Below are 15,824 nucleotides of genomic sequence, written 5' to 3' on the forward strand. Positions count from 1 at the left end.
CGCATGCGGGGTAGCTTCCTATGTGTCCCCTTCAACCCGGAAGTAAATATCCTTACAGAGTAAACACGTGGATTGTTGAGGCGCATGTCGTTGAAATAACAGTATTAGAAGTAAGTAAAACGTTTTCTAGATTAATTATGTGTCTGATGTAATGGCTCCATGTTATTTATTAAATGTAGATTTCATTTTTCTTTCATCCTTTTTCGAAGAAATTGCAGATATTTGCTTCTAGACTGCTTAAAAGCTTAAGACGCTGAGCTCTTATTAGTTACCTGTCTAGTAGTCCAACTAAAATGCTGATCTAGCTTACTCCTTAAACGTTGCAAGTTTTTTCTTACAGTAAAATACACTAAGTTGCTCAGTTATTAAGTTTGGCTTGTATTTTAAGGAAATAATTAGAAATTAATTTGAAAGCTACTGTCTGTCTTGGTAGATCATGGGCAAATCCAAGCAAGTAGGCAACCACAAAAATGGCAAAAAGAAGAACATTGCAAAGACATGGAAAACAAAGCGAAGGACAAAGGACTTGGACCAGATCCACACTGACATGATCCCTGACAATGCAGCCAAACTCCTGAAGCAGGAAGTGGACTATGATGTCACTGGCTTCGCTCAACACTACTGTCTGCACTGCGCGTGAGTAGCTCGAATGATAACAAAATATGGATAGTAAAGTGCGTAAACTCCAAGAACAGTGAGTCAGAATCAGCAGACTCCAGTATAGTGTGTGGATTTCCTTCTTCAAATATCCACCTAATAAACAGCTTCGATACACCGTCCCATGATCGCGAGTAACCTAAAACTAAAGAAATTTGTGTAAAAATATGTTAACAATTAGATGATATGTTAAAGGTTGGTAGAAAGTACAGATCAGTGATGTGGCAAATATGTCATATCAATACGTGTTTCTACAGTCAAGACATTCAAGACATTTCTACAGTTTGTGATATATCACTTACAGTATACAAATCATCATGAAAATAATAGTGTTAAAGAGACTAGGGGTGCGCTGATCAATGTTTTTGGAGCCGATTGCTGACCCCCAATTACACAAATCAGAATCTGATAAAACTGATCATGTGTGTGTGTGTGTTTTTGGGATCTGTCATTTAAGCGGTTCTATTTGTTGTGTAGTATTGTTTATTTACGTACTATTTATAACAGTATGAATAACTATTATATAACCAAACAGCAGTGCACAAATATAATTTATAAATTTACATTATTTAAAAACATTAATTTATTGGAAGGCGACTTGTTAAATATATATTCCATTTTCCTATTATTTCATGTACATTATAAATAAACTGAAACCAATAGAATAGCCTATGCTCAACTATGGAGAAAAACGTTCCATTCCTTAATTGGCTTTATGTGGCTCTCTCACACACCAAAATGCTCATCTAAAATGTGACTGTCTTTCATACTCACTTGTTATAACGTGCAGCACGTGGAACAAGGCTGCTTCAGTGAATAATAAATCAAAGCTCAGCACCGAACATTTTTAAATAAACACACACATCAGGTACTTTGTATTTGGCGAGTCAGTCATGGCTACTCATTAGTTAACAGCGAGTGCAGGCATTTTTATAAATATTGGAATTTCTGCATTTTTAATAGACAGTCTGTTCCTTTTATCATCCTGCTTTTATTAAGCAGTTTTTTCAGCAAAACCTAGGAAAAACGGCGAACTCATTTGTATTTAATTTAACCAATTTTATACAAACCTGACTTAATTTAAAAAATAATTTAGAAAATTGTTTACATAGGTGAAGAAATATCACAGTTTCACACGTGTTTAGGGTTGTTTTTGCTTGTAACGGTGACCAAACATTTTTAGTTTTACATTTTTGCTATTAACCCACATGAATAACCCACAGTTATTGCCATATTTCGGAAGCAGTACAGTTTACACGTTTAAAAAGTACTTATACCTTTAATTCTATGCCTCGTCCAAGTATACTCTCTTTATGCTACTCTCTCAGTGCTCTTTATTGCTCTCATTATTATTTTTGTGATAACTGTTTTGTTTTTAAGTGAAGAATAAGGTTTGTCGTGTTTTTCTCAGATGTTCCCTTACATGGTTTGCTTTAGAAAAACTTTGCATTTTTCAAATTTGATGTCTTTTAAAGAGACCTGGTAAATTCCCAGACCGACGATGGGATGTTGATTTGGCTGTCGGATCATGTATTTAGCATCATCACAACAATATAGATCAGCCAGTTCAGAAACATCAGATCAGTAAAATTTAATTGATTATCGCCGATTTCAATCAATCAGTGTCCGATCATTTAGAGCTCGCTTAGGCGAGACAGGGTTTAATGATGCTTTAAGATCTTAACTAAATCAATACTTGAAAACTGGAATTATAAGGCTCTGTCTGCATTCTGAGTGGTTTTAAGATATTAAGCTTTAAAGTTTTTGCACTTCATAGAACAAAACTTTGTTTAGAGACTATTTAGAAAATAAAAGCTCATTACAACTTAATGTTAAATACATTGTGACAGAATAAGAATATGTGAATAACTCGATCTTGACCAAAAAAGTCAGATAGAACCTTTTGTTATTCCAAGAGGACAAAATGCAAAAAGGTTATGTTTATGATAATTTAGTGATTTATGATAAATAAACCTCTAAATGTATGAACTGTTGATTAATTGGGAGTAATGTTGTTTATTGCAGGCGCTACTTTGTTGACCTGAAGGCCCTGAAGGAGCATTTCAAAACCAAAGTCCATAAGAAACGGTGAGTCTCTCGCTGAATGACTCAGCAAATCGGGTACAATAAGTACAGTAATACACTGCCTGGCCATTTCACAAGGGTCAAATTATTGCGCGGCATCAAGCTAAGAAAACAGCTGAGGAGATTTAAAGTTACTGGAAATTTAAAGTTACTGTTCTCTTATAAACATGAATGGAGATGTCATTCACGCGAAGTTGCATGGTAAAAAAAAAAAAAGTGATAATATTGTAGGTGTTAAACTCTGGAAGCTCTGCCTTCCTTCCCCCGATTCTTAAATTAGAATATATTTAAATGTATTTAAAAAAACCTCAACCTCAACACTGATATAGTGTTAAATTAGAAATATTGATGGATTGTAAAACTGTACTTAGTCCTGGATCGAGTTGGTCACCATGTGTATATGTATGTGTTTGTGTGTATATGTGTGTGTGTGTGTGTGTGTGGTTGTCACCCTGCCAATACAGTTTGCTACAAATAATATCAAAAAGGCATGTATTTTGATGATTTAATCTTTCCTCCAGGATAAAGGAGCTGAGAGAGGAGCCGTACACTCAGGCTGAAGCGGAGAGGGCAGCAGGGATGGGCTCGTACGTCCCACCTAAGAAGGTCGATGTACAAACACAGCAGGTGGAAGAGGACATGGAGTGAAAGGCATACGTCGTCTCAGCACCACTGTCACATGAAGACCTCTTTCATCATATTAGACTCTGTTTCACACAAGGCCCATTTGGTTTTTTAAAATGGAAAATTCAGATCATTAACGCCAGAAGCATGTGTTTTATTTGTTGCGCTGCACAGTGAGTGTGTTGTAGTGATGAAAAGCCTGAGATGTGTTTGTAGTGCACTGACTGAGAAAGTTGTGATTTACAAGTTATCTGTTAATCAAATCCCACCATAACGCACCTATTGTGTGTGTGTGTGTGTGAGAGAGAGCACTGTGGGATTATTCTGTGTCAGGAATAGACTGGAGTGTAAACACAAAACGCTTCATATGTAAATTCCTATGTAAATAAATTGTGATGTCATAGTTGGCATGTGCTCTGCATATTTAAATTTATGTGTACAGTATGTAGCTATTTCTTCTGCATATCAAAGGGGCCTTAATCTTCATAAATTAATTTGAGATGTTATAATGAATTAGATGATAAAATATGTGAAAATGTAAGTGCAGACTGGGCTTTCATGATGTTAGCCTTGTTGCTCCAGAGCTAACACTGGATACCAGACATGTCTTTAATGATCAACTAAAAGGAAAAATGTGCAAATCTTATACATCTCTAAGAAGGCCTTTATTGCAAGTTTTCATTCAAATCTTTTAAAGATCAACAAAAATGAGAAGCTGCCCTGTTTTTGTTCTGACTTTCATCCAGGCGTGGGTGCACACCGTAAACCAGTTTTGTTGTTTGTTTTATTGGACTCATTTTATGTTTAACATGCAAGTGGGAAGAATACTTTCACTCTTTCATTTATCGTCTATGCCACTTTATCCTATTGACAGGGTTGCGGAGGGGCTGGAGCCCATCCCAGGAGACTTAGGGGTGGTACACCCAGGCCAATCTGTCACAGGGTACACAGACACACACACACTCATTCCCACACTAAAAGTAATTTGGGAACACGCATTCAGGCGGGATAATCTAGAGCTTGGAAAAGAAGCTGGAAAAAAGAAAGCTCATTTTGCTACCATGACCATGAATAGCATTTTTGTCCAATGTGCACTGATTCCCTTTTGTTTATGAATCCTTTAAAAAGACTCCTAACCACTCACTATATTACAGCATAAACCTGCAAACTTAACTGCAAATTTAATTTTATAAATACTTTTACCACATATACAAAAAAATGAAGTGGCTGTAGTTAAAGGTAAGCAATTGTGATACACTCACTCAATCATCTTCTATACCACTTTATCCTGTATTCAGGGTCGCGGGGACCTGGAGCCTATCCCAGGAGGCTTAGGGCACGAGGCAGGGTAGGGTACACCCTGGACAAGGTGCCAATCCATCGTAGGGCACACACATATACACACCCATTCGCACACTACGGGCAATTTGGAAACGTCAATTAACCCTACCTACATGTCTTTGGAATGTGGGAGGAAACCGGAGTACCTGGAGGAAACCCACCAAGCACCGGGAATCGAACCCAGACCCTGAAGGTGCAAAGCGACAGTGCTATAAATATGATAAAAATAATAAAATGGATAAATACAATATTTGGCACATTGCTGGGGTAGAAGAGGAAAAAAACCTGACAGAGCTTGATATTAAAAGGAAATAACTTGATGATGATTTTCCGTCTGAATATAATTTTTTATAAATGTTATTTATCTTGAGCGTACGAGCTATTTATCTTCTGGGAACAAGTTGTTTATCTTGTGTGTACAAGTTATTAATTTTGTAGGAACAATTTATTTATCCTAAGTGTACAAGTTGTTTATCTTGTGGGAACAATTTATTCATTTTGTAAGAACAAGGTATTTATCTTGGGAAAAAAAAAAATTGTTGAGTGTACACGTTATTTATGTTGTAGAAGCAAATTATTTATCTTGAATGTACAAGTTATTTATCTTACAGGTCTCACGTGCGTGAACTTGCATTCAACTTTGTCGATTTCCAGAGTATTTCAAACATAAAGGCATTTACTGCATTATTCGATCAATTAATTTGTATTGGTTATTTGTTCTCACAAGTTAAACTTTTTTTTACCTTTGGTACTTTGATAATCACCCTTTAAAAGAGTCCTGTCCCTTTAAGAGTGAGATCCTGGCCTCCAGTTAAGCAGACCGGGCTCGCGGCCGAATCCCAAATATCTCGCCGTCTACGTAGGGCGCCAGCGTCGTGATGTCACACCTTACGTAGTGCGCTATATAAAGGGAACTGGGACGCGTTTGGGATTCGGCCAGGGTGATGTGAAAGGCAGGCTCTCTCCTCCTGAACAGAACCAGAGGACTGAGAGTGTAGAAGTCTAGTTAGTGCCTCCTGGAGTGAGGTGGGTTTTAGGGATGAGTTGAGTTTGTGTTTAACTAAGAACCGAAGTTAAAATGTCCTAAATGTAGAGAAGAGACAAGATTTTTTTGGGGAGATGGCGGAGGATGTGGACAAAGCAGCTCTTTTGGAGGACAAGAAGAAGAAATGTGCTGTAGATCGCGGTTCGGAAAATACCGGAGATCAAAGCGGAAAGCCGGGGCGCGCGCGCAACTGGACTGTTTGGACGTTATTAGTGATCGCGTGCGCTCCGGTACTCGGTGTCGGTCTCCAGTATTTCAGAAACACACAGATTTCTCAGCGTTATGTAAGTGCCAAGTTTGAGCTCATGCATTTCAACATTTTGTTGGGCAGTTTGTGTGGGAATGCACGCGACCGGGCCGATTTAATCGATTAATCGCCGTTGCTGAAACCCGTAGGGCACGCAGCAGAATCCCGGGTAGCGCGCGGACCGGACTGCGAGCGAGGTGCGAATACTGATTAATGCACGGGTCGATTAAAAATCGATGAAGTGCTTGAGCACGCGCGGATGATGTGCACGCTGTTGTTGTGCGTCATTGTGTCTTTGCCACGTGTGTGTTATATGAGAACATCTGTTTTATTAGAGAGTGGGGTGCAGTGTGGAGCAGATCCTTCCTCCATTACTTGGTGGTCTTTACGCACATAACTCCAACCCTGCCCTCAAACCCACATTCCTGCACACAGTTAATTCATCACATCTGCATCATTCAGCCAGAGCTCTGATATTCATAAGCTTTGAAAATGAGATAGAATTAGATGTACAACTATTTCTTTGTAAACACACACACGCACATCATGGACTTTTCCACTGATGATGAGTTCATGTTAAGACATCTTGTGTTATGCATGGCATTGATTAATGATGTTGATCTCCCCGAGACCCTTTTAGGACACGCTGTATTTGTAGGAAACAAAGCTTTCCTGTGCCAAAGCATTTATCAGAAATGTAGCAGTAAATATCTGCACGTAAACATCACACTCATTTAGTTTCTCTCTTTTTTCAGGAAGAGGCGCTCAAGACCCTCGGAGCAGAAGGACTTTTCCTTTTCTCATCTCTGGATGCAGATCATGACCTCTACCTCAGTCCTGAAGAGTTCAAACCCATCACTGAAAAACTCACAGGTTCAGTCTTTACTCAAAGATTACTTGCAAGAATCAATGATTAAGGCATAATTTGGTTAAATTGTCTTCATGGTTAGCACGGTCACCTCACACCTCCGGGGTCTGGGTTCGATTGCCGCCTCTGGTTTGTGTGCATGGAGTTGCATGTTCTCCCCAGTGGGTTTCCAACTTCAGCCCAAGACATGCAGAGTACGCTGATTGACGTTTCCAAATTGCCCGTAGTGTGTGAATGTTGATTGGCGGTCCTACCACAGTCATAAAAATGGGCGAAAAAAATATGGTCACCTCCACAGCCCCTAGTTGGACTGCAGAGTTTGATTGGTGGATGGATTTTAGTGTGTGTGTGAATATATAAGAACTCTGGTTTAATTTTCCTCTGGTTAAATTAAAACTTCTGGTGATTGCACGGTAAAAGGCAGCTTCTGGTGTCTTATCATCGCTTTCCATTCAAGGCTATTGTCTCTCCAGTCACAGGTTTGCAGGTGTGAAAACGTTGGTTCATTTTGTAACTGCAGCGTGAGCAAAAATAGATGCCCTGCACATGATTTGCATAAAAGAAAAGCATTCAGTTTTTTATTCTTTTTTTGGGGGGGGTCTGAGGGTGTACCTGGTACTGAAAGAACTCCAAGAAGAGCACAAACAGAAGCGTTTGGATAGCTGCAAACAAAATTTAGACTGATACTGTGAAAGGTGAATGTTTCTTAAAGAGAATTACTGTATTACTGGTGACGAGAAATGGATTCATCGCTACGAGCCTGAGAGTAAATGGCAGAGTATGGAACGGAAACATCCTCAATTGCCAACCCGAGAAAGTTCAAAAGTCAACCATAAGCTGAAAAAAATGATGCTTGTAATTTTCTGGGATTTCGAGGGCCAGGTTTGCAATGCCTCTTTAAGTTAAAAATAATACTGGCGTGTTTCTAATGTCAAGCATGTCCGTGTCTCGTGTGTAAAGGTGTCGCTCCTCCTGCGGAATTTGAAGAGTTTGTCGCTGATCCGAACGGAGAGACGCTCACGCTTCACGCAGCCATGCAGCCGCTTCTGTTCGAGACCATGACCAAGAGCAAGGACGGATTTCTAGGGGTAAAACCTCATCTTCTGCACAGACACTTATTAAAGCAATGCTTGCATTGGTAACTGATAAAAATATATGTTATTAGTTAGAAACCGACCATTTTTTTCTAATAGCATTAGGACTATTGCACTGACTCTGACCATTTAGGAGTTTTTTCATCCAACTAATTAAACATAACACGTTTAAGTGAAAACACTTTTTGTGCTAAGGTATTGAAGATTCTGTTGAAGATTAGTCTTGCATAATTAGAATAGTAAGTATAAGAGCTATAATAAATTTTACTGAACATATTTAGTTTTTTCCCTCCCACAGTCCAGAGATCTGCGGGTTAGGTTGATTGGCGTTCCCAAAAATTGCCCGTAGTGTGTGAATGAGTGTGTGAGTGAGTGCATGTGTGTGTGCCCTGCGATGGATTGGCACCCTGTCCAGGGTGTACCCCGCCTTGTGCCCTAAGCCTCCTAGGATAGGCTCCAGGTCCCTGCGACCCTGAATACACGATAAAGCGGTATAGAAGATGAGTAACTGAGTGATATTTAGTTTTTCTTGCCTTAAATATGACCTAATGTGTCCAAGCAAGTAGTTTTGGTCAGAAACAACAGATGAAAAACATATTTCATTATGATGAAAGATTTAAGAGCATAATGTCCCCTAAATAATAATTATTTTAACCTTTAACTGTGAGTGGAACATTTTATTGTTTTGGTCATGAAAAAAACGAACAGAAATTGCAATCAGTGGACTTTGAGCAAAGGTTTCTTGCTTTAAGTGTCATTTAGGTTCTTTAAATCAAAAGCAAAATGTATTTATCTCCCTTATTTATTTATTTATTTATTTATTTATTTATTTATTTTGTCATCCCTCAAAATCTGTAATCCGATCCATACCTAATTTATTAAACATTTCTATATAGAGGTCTCTTTTTGCATTATTCTTTTCCTTTTTACAGATTCTTACATCTATCATCTGTGCCTTTTTTTTTTCCCTTTTTTTAAAAAAAGAGAAAACTGAAAACAAATATAAAAGAGCAAACACAAATGAAACGGTTTTCCCTGTAGGTTTCCCACAGTGCTCTAAACGGCCTGCGTTCCTGGAAGAGTCCCGCAGTTCCGTCTTCCAGCTTCTCAGCTGCTCAGTTCCGGGTCTTTCTGCCCCCAAAGGGTAAAGGGGAGCCGGGGGACACATGGTGGATCATCCCAAACGAGCTCAACATCTTCTCTGGATATCTGTCCAACAACCGGTACCATCCGCCCACTCCTCGTGGCAAAGAGGTAAATCATGAATGGAGCAAAACTCAATATGATCGTTATTCGTTTGTGTATTTTATTTTTCTTTCAGTGGTGCACTCGTCGGGTATATGGCATTATATCATTTAGAAGATTCATAGTTTTTTACTAAGAGGATCAAGAAGTCTTTTTATTTATCCTGCTGAAAGTTAAGCATGGAAGAGCACAGACAGGGTGGTTTTGGACATGTTTACTGGATTCATGAACAGATGGAGACAGTAGGATCCATCAGTACACCTCATACCTTTTCTAGTTCAATATGAAACGCGAGGGTAAGACGTGAATCATAAAAGACGTCCATTAGTTAGTCAAATCTCTTAACCAAAATTCTTATAGACTTCAAATTGGATCAGGGCGTTTCTGTCAAATGATGGATAGATGGATGCTTTATTGATCTCGGAGGAAATTCCACATTTTTACACAGAGAGCTGCTGGATGCGCTGCCACCCAGAGGAGTAATAATGGAGGTTATGGATTTTTACACTATAATTTATTTCTAGGGCTGAGTTGCTTTATCTGGGGAAAATGGTATGAGAAATGAGGTCGCTGCACATATTGGTTGGTTACATATTTATTTATTTTTGTTAGTTTTTTTTTTGTTGTCACAGTAAAACATTTTGTTCTCATTTCTTTCATTTTTTTTCTGCTACATATTAATTTATATGAACAATCAATAGAAATAAATGGGGGGTGTTAAATATTATGGTTCCGAATTTCCGAACTTCAGGTGCTGTTCATGATGTCCTGAAATGTTAATTTTTTTTTTTCTTCGTTTTTTCCCCTCAGGTTCTAATCCACACGCTGCTCAGCATGTTTCATCCTCGCCCGTTCATCAAATCCCGCTTCGCTCCTCAGGGGAGCGTGGCCTGCATACGAGCCGTCAGCGACTTTTACTACGACATCGTGTTCAGGTATTGAGGATTAAATATTGACAACTTTTTTTTTTTTTTCCTTTTTTTGACAGCTCTCAAGAGGCTTAATTATTTAAATTTTTTACAAGGTCAATAACGGTAAGCTTGATGAATCGACGCTGAGCTAGGATTTCAGGAATGTACCTAGGGATTATAATAATTATTAATAAGACTGTCTTATGTTTGTATCTCCTGCTTTTAAGATTGTGCATCAATGTGAGTTTATTATTATGATATGATCAATCAAATCATATGTAACCAAATGATGTCATTTCAATTCTACTGTCATGTTAATGTTTTATCTTTTCTCTCAGGATACACGGCGAGTTCCAGCTGAATGACGTCCCCGATTTCCCGTTCTGGTTCTCACCTGGGCAGTTCGCCGGGCACATCGTGCTCTCTAAAGATGCCTCTCATGTCCGGGACTTCCATTTGTACGTCCCTAATGACAAGTGAGTACACGAAGACTGTAGAGGCTATGTGTGCACCCGGTAAAATGCAGCTTGCAGGTCTGTGATGGTTGTACTGTGGATCTCCTGTAGGTCTCTGAATGTTGATATGGAGTGGCTGTACGGTGCCAGTGAGAGCAGCAGCATGGAAGTGGACATCGGTTACCTGCCACAGGTACAAAATGCCACAAAATGTCCTCAAACACTATTTAGTTCACCCCTCTAGAGAAGAGCAAAGCTGAAATCTAAGCCAGGGGAGGGGTTTCTTCTTATGTGAGGTCACAATAGGGGATTAAAATAAGGAAACAATAAGGATTGTTTATATCTCAACCAGTCCAAAAAGGAAAAATGAGTAAGAAATCAATTTAGCATAATACTGTAGGTCCTTTATGAATTTACAAACATTAGTGAACATTTTAGCTTTTGCTGGGGGCCACAAGTAAAAGTGTCCTAGACGTTAGTGCTGATTTTATATGAAATTATCGTGAAAGTGTTATCCTGAAAGTTTTTATGGTTTTTTTTTTTTTTTTTTTGCTTGTTTGTTTTTAAAATATCAGCTGAAATCGAGGCTTTATTGCATTGTTTTACAAATTTCAGGATATTACTGCATATTATTAACCACATACATCAACATTTTCCAGATGGAGTTGCGAGCGGCCGGGCCGTCCACGCCATCCGTCATCCACGACGAGCAGGGCAACGTGATTGACACCCGAGGGGAGGGAGCAGAACCCATCCACTTCGTGTTCGAGGAGATCAGCTGGAGCTCGGAGATCAGCCGAGACGAGGCAGCCGGCCGCCTCGAGGTCACCTTTTATCCTTTTAAAAAGGTAAACCCTTTCAGACACCTCGTCCATCCGCAACCTCATTCGTGCATTTGTTACTATAAACACTTTCCTTTTTTGTTGTTTTTTTTTTTTTTTTGATACACCTTCAGGTGGAGTATCTGCCTTTCCCAGAGGCCTTCAGCAGGGCAGAAGCAGAAGGGAAGCTGGTTCACTCCATCTTGCTCTGGGGAGCGCTGGATGATCAATCCTGCTGAGGTCAGAATGAGAGGGATGTGACTGCAATGCAGGGAAAGAAAGTGTGTGTGTGCATGCGTGTGTGGGTTATTGTGCAGTGTGATCCGTTTTGTCTTGGTAAATACAGCCTTTCCACATGCACAAAGCTTGATGAGAAGAAAAATAACATCAAATCATTGGACCAATAAACATATGTAGGCAACTAATTGAAGTTAAAAATGATTTCACACATTTGATCTTGCTTTAATTTGAACTTGTGCTTGACCCCCTCATCACTCGACTTAACTACCGTCTGGTAAAAATGTACATACTAGGGTCACTAATTTTTCCTGACTAGTAGTTGGTTCAAGTTTACAATAAACAATCGCAACAAATTTGTCTTAAACAAGGTCCTTAAAAATCCAATGTCCAATATTAGGTACCACCTGAGGCCCTCTTGTGGTGTACAAATGAATAGATATGGGAACTATGGAGACATATTACGCAAAACAATCATTAAAAGTTAGCAAATTTGGCAAATTTCTCATAATTGTCTCATTTGCTGTTATGGAATGTTTATGGATGAATATTAATGATATTTGTGCTCTGTGTTTGTGTATACAGGTTCGGGGCGGACTCTCCGGGAGACAGTCCTGGAAAGTTCGCCCGTCCTGGCCTTGCTCAACCAGAGCTTCATTAGCAGCTGGTCCCTCGTCAAAGAGCTGGAGGACCTGCAGGTGAAGCGTCTGTTCTTACTCTCAAAAAGTTGGTTAATGTGCCAATGTTCAGTGTGTCCACTAAGTGAGAGTGTAGAGATGAGTAAAGCTGGGACATTATGTAGCATGTGGCGAAAATGTTCCAGGAAAAAGGTGGTCGTATTCTTGTGTCTTTAGTAGAATTAGTATAAGATTTATGTGAATGTAGGATTTATGAAAATATGACAAATTAAATATTCTATATTCTTTAAAGTGAAACGAAAAATAACACTTTGTGTACTTTTACTTGTTTAAATGACGAATTTCTGCTTCCAAATTTAAGATGAAGTTGGACAACCTCCTCATCATCCATCTTTATTTCGCTTATTGTACATCCACTTTAAATGCTACACATCACCAGGGTTTTGTAATACATTACCATGCAGAAATGTAGTAGAGTAGAAAGTACAGATATTTGTACTTGCAAAAAAAAAAAAAATTAATAAATAAATAATTCAAGTAAAGTTCAGATACATGAAAACTTTACTAAGTTACTACTTCCTATCATTAACTTCCTATTCCTTCCAATTTTAATGTCAAGCTAAGCCAGTTATTTAAGCAAAACTAAGTAGGACACACAAAGGTGTTGTCATGGTTACGGTATGTTACATGAGCCATTTTTTTTTGATGAGTAGTGTTAGTAAGACTTGTTGTGTGGTTAAAGCCATGTGGTGTGCGCGCAGGCTGATGAGAATAATCTGGACCTGAGTCAGAAGGCACGTTTACACTTGGAGCAGTACAGCTTCCCTGTGGAGATGATGGTGGTGCTGCCTAATGGGACAGTGGTAAGTCTGGGAATATAATATATAATAGCAAGGAATCAGGCCAAAAATCATGTTTTTCCATCCAATTAAATTGAGCAAATTTGCTTTTCTCTTCCTTGACTAGTTTCTGTTTATACCTTCCTACATTTACTCTTAAAAGCCCTTTAAAATGACCAATTGTGTGAAATGTATGTCAGCAGCAGTGACCATGCCCATGAGACCCCTGCCATGCCTATACTGTTATACGGGAAACACTGAAGTCTATTGAAATGTGGAAAAGAAAAACATTATTATAATAATAATAATTGTGTACCATTATTCAATGACGTGTTTATTTCCCCTATTGCGCAGGTCCACCACATCAACGCGAACAACTTCCTGGACCAGACTTCCATGAAGCCAGAGGACAGTGAGGCAGGGTTCAGCTTCTCGGGTGGGTTCGAGGACCCGTCCACCTCCACGTACATCCAGTTCCTGCAGGATGGTCTGGACAAAGCCAAGGCTTACCTCAAGTCCTCAGCATAAACTCTCTCTATATCTCCCTCCTTCTGTTTCACTCACACACACACACGTGAGGCATGATTTTCTTGGACCTTGTGCTGCACTGAATTCCAGAAATTTCTCTCCTTTCTTGTAAGCAAGTGACTGCAGATTTTTCTACATATGCTAATCTACTTTTTTATGACCGGGGTATAAGTGTGTTAGTACTTACCTGGGTAAGATTTATTACTGTACTAGTGACGAACAGGTTTATCGACACACCAGCTCTCTTTAATCAGAACTTTAATCAGGTTTCTCTCCTTCCCAGAACGTAGTCATCGATCACTAAAGGCGGCAGTGGCACTAAACCGTTAAGCTGCTGGTTCACACACACATCTCAATGATCAATGAAATCTCTTATGATGAGTGAATGACGTGCGTGCGTTTAGTTTGTCCTTGAATAGAGCAGTTTGTGATGGTCTGTTCTGAAAGCTCTCTGTGGTGGGACCAGACCTGATGTCTTTGTTTCAGTGCAGACACACCCATTCGCACACACGCACACAGGTTAATGTAATTTGTATGTTTCTTTTCATGGACAGTACTACTTCAGTAGCTGCTTTGTGTGTTCTGAGGCAAGTATGTATGTGTGTGTATGAGTGTGTGTGTAGGCAGGCATCTGTGTAAAGCGATTGTGAGTGTTGGCGTGTGTCCTTGGATGGAGCAGTTTGTGATGGTCTGTTCTGAAAGCTCACCGGGCGAGACCAGATCTGATGTCTTTGTTCCAGTCCAGAGACACACACATATGCGCGCGCACACACATGCACACACCTGCTTAAAGAGGAGTGTGTAGTCTCGTCCTTTAGTCACAGTCAGTACTAACTATGCAAACTTGTTATTTATGGAACTAGGATTAAACAGCAAGTTTAGTGAAAGACTGTTATATTGTATTAACAGTTATCTCTGTATTAGAATAACTTACTGTACTTTATTCTTTTAAATAACACATTAAAGACCACGCCAAAGATGAGTAAGAGAGGTTTAAGATAAATTGTACTCGTGTTTATTAGCTTAGATGCAGTACTTTACCTGCAAGTCAGATTCCTGTAACACTAACGTGGCCAGATGTCTGAAGTTTGCATCTTTTGTTTTGCACCTGTGCTACAAGTCTAATGGAGCTAACAACTATTGAGCGTAACACTCAACACTTGTCACAAGCTGTGTTACAAATCAAAAGCATGGTGTATTACACTGCCCCTAGTGTTTACACTAGGATAGCACAAGCGATGTGTGAAAGTGCACATGGGATGTGTGCAAGGCGGCCATCTTGTGTCCAAACATATAGCTAGACATATAAAGTATAATCCAAGATCACATCAATAAACTAGATTACACAAGCAAGAACATCTGGATTTCAGCTCTAGCTTTAAAACCGATCAAGCTGGATAATTGTTTTTTTTTTTTGTCAAGTTACATATTAATTTCATTTAAAAATAAATTTATTATGTAAAATCTCAACATGTGTCTATAAATGAGGAAAAATCAGTTGAAAAGGTTCAGTTGGTCAAAAGTAATGGCGCTCTGTGTTACTCTGTTGAATATTTAACCCCTCCCACCACCACCCCTCCAATAAGGAGTATAAAGGAAATTATTAAATTCTGGTTAAAAAAATAAAAAAAATCTTGATTTTGTCTGTTTTCACAAGATTTAATGCTTATAGCTGACCGAACTTCATAGTTTATTTACATGAAAACAAAAAAATTATTATTATTTTATTGATTCCTCAAATGGTATAATTGCATCATAGCCTCAGGAAGAGCAAACGAACATGAAACCTCTAGAACAATTGTGGTAAGAGAAAATCTGTGCGAATTTGTGTTATTTGAAGTGTCCTGTTTATCATTAGTGTGTACTAAATGAAAACTTTCCCAGGATAAATGTATCTGTTGTGGAGTTAAATGGTGTAACCAGAAAATAAAGAGCTTTTCTACCTGTTCAAGGATTTATTTTTAAGATTCACATTTATTGTTTATATACAGTACATACAGTATAATAGTTACATTGATGAGGTGTAGGTGCGACACGCTTATCAACAATTCCCTTTTTGATTTTAGGTTCGATTTCAAACCCAAGACAGCCTTGTGTTAGCTAATAAACTTTATTAACAGATGCTTGTCACGTGTTAAAGCTAAAATGATGATGATGGCTTTTAAGGTGATTTTTGTGAAACAGGTTTT

At 38.8% G+C, this 15,824-nt stretch overlaps 2 protein-coding genes across 2 annotated transcripts; both read left to right on the forward strand.

Moving 5' to 3' along the window:
* Nucleotides 1–24: 24 nt before the first annotated feature.
* On the forward strand, nucleotides 25–3,860 carry znf593 (zinc finger protein 593). Its single transcript, XM_053509523.1, has 4 exons — nucleotides 25–110; nucleotides 434–636; nucleotides 2,683–2,745; nucleotides 3,264–3,860. Exons 2-4 carry the CDS (start codon nucleotides 437–439, stop codon nucleotides 3,388–3,390), a joined length of 390 nt encoding a protein of 129 aa, XP_053365498.1. The 5' UTR covers nucleotides 25–110; nucleotides 434–436; the 3' UTR covers nucleotides 3,391–3,860.
* A 1,789-nt stretch (nucleotides 3,861–5,649) lies between these two features.
* On the forward strand, nucleotides 5,650–15,589 carry selenon (selenoprotein N). The gene is made up of 12 exons (XM_053509517.1): nucleotides 5,650–6,036; nucleotides 6,755–6,872; nucleotides 7,828–7,955; nucleotides 9,003–9,215; nucleotides 10,017–10,141; nucleotides 10,456–10,593; nucleotides 10,684–10,765; nucleotides 11,232–11,420; nucleotides 11,528–11,633; nucleotides 12,216–12,328; nucleotides 13,030–13,131; nucleotides 13,462–15,589. Exons 1-12 carry the CDS (start codon nucleotides 5,827–5,829, stop codon nucleotides 13,633–13,635), a joined length of 1,698 nt encoding a protein of 565 aa, XP_053365492.1. The 5' UTR covers nucleotides 5,650–5,826; the 3' UTR covers nucleotides 13,636–15,589.
* The last annotated feature ends 235 nt before the right edge of the window (nucleotides 15,590–15,824 follow it).

The sequence above is a fragment of the Clarias gariepinus genome, chromosome 13 (genome assembly GCF_024256425.1).
Source record: "Clarias gariepinus isolate MV-2021 ecotype Netherlands chromosome 13, CGAR_prim_01v2, whole genome shotgun sequence".
In the NCBI taxonomy this organism is placed as follows: Eukaryota; Metazoa; Chordata; class Actinopteri; order Siluriformes; family Clariidae; genus Clarias; species Clarias gariepinus.

What these genes read in the sequence shown, in the direction of transcription:
- znf593 (XM_053509523.1), top strand. Translation starts at nt 437, where the DNA reads ATGGGCAAATCCAAGCAAGTAGGCAACCACAAAAATGGCAAAAAGAAG. An exon ending in CACTACTGTCTGCACTGCGC is followed by an intron (nt 637 to 2,682) that starts GTGAGTAGCTCG and finishes TGTTTATTGCAG; the next exon opens with GCGCTACTTTGTTGACCTGA. An exon ending in ACCAAAGTCCATAAGAAACG is followed by an intron (nt 2,746 to 3,263) that starts GTGAGTCTCTCG and finishes TCTTTCCTCCAG; the next exon opens with GATAAAGGAGCTGAGAGAGG.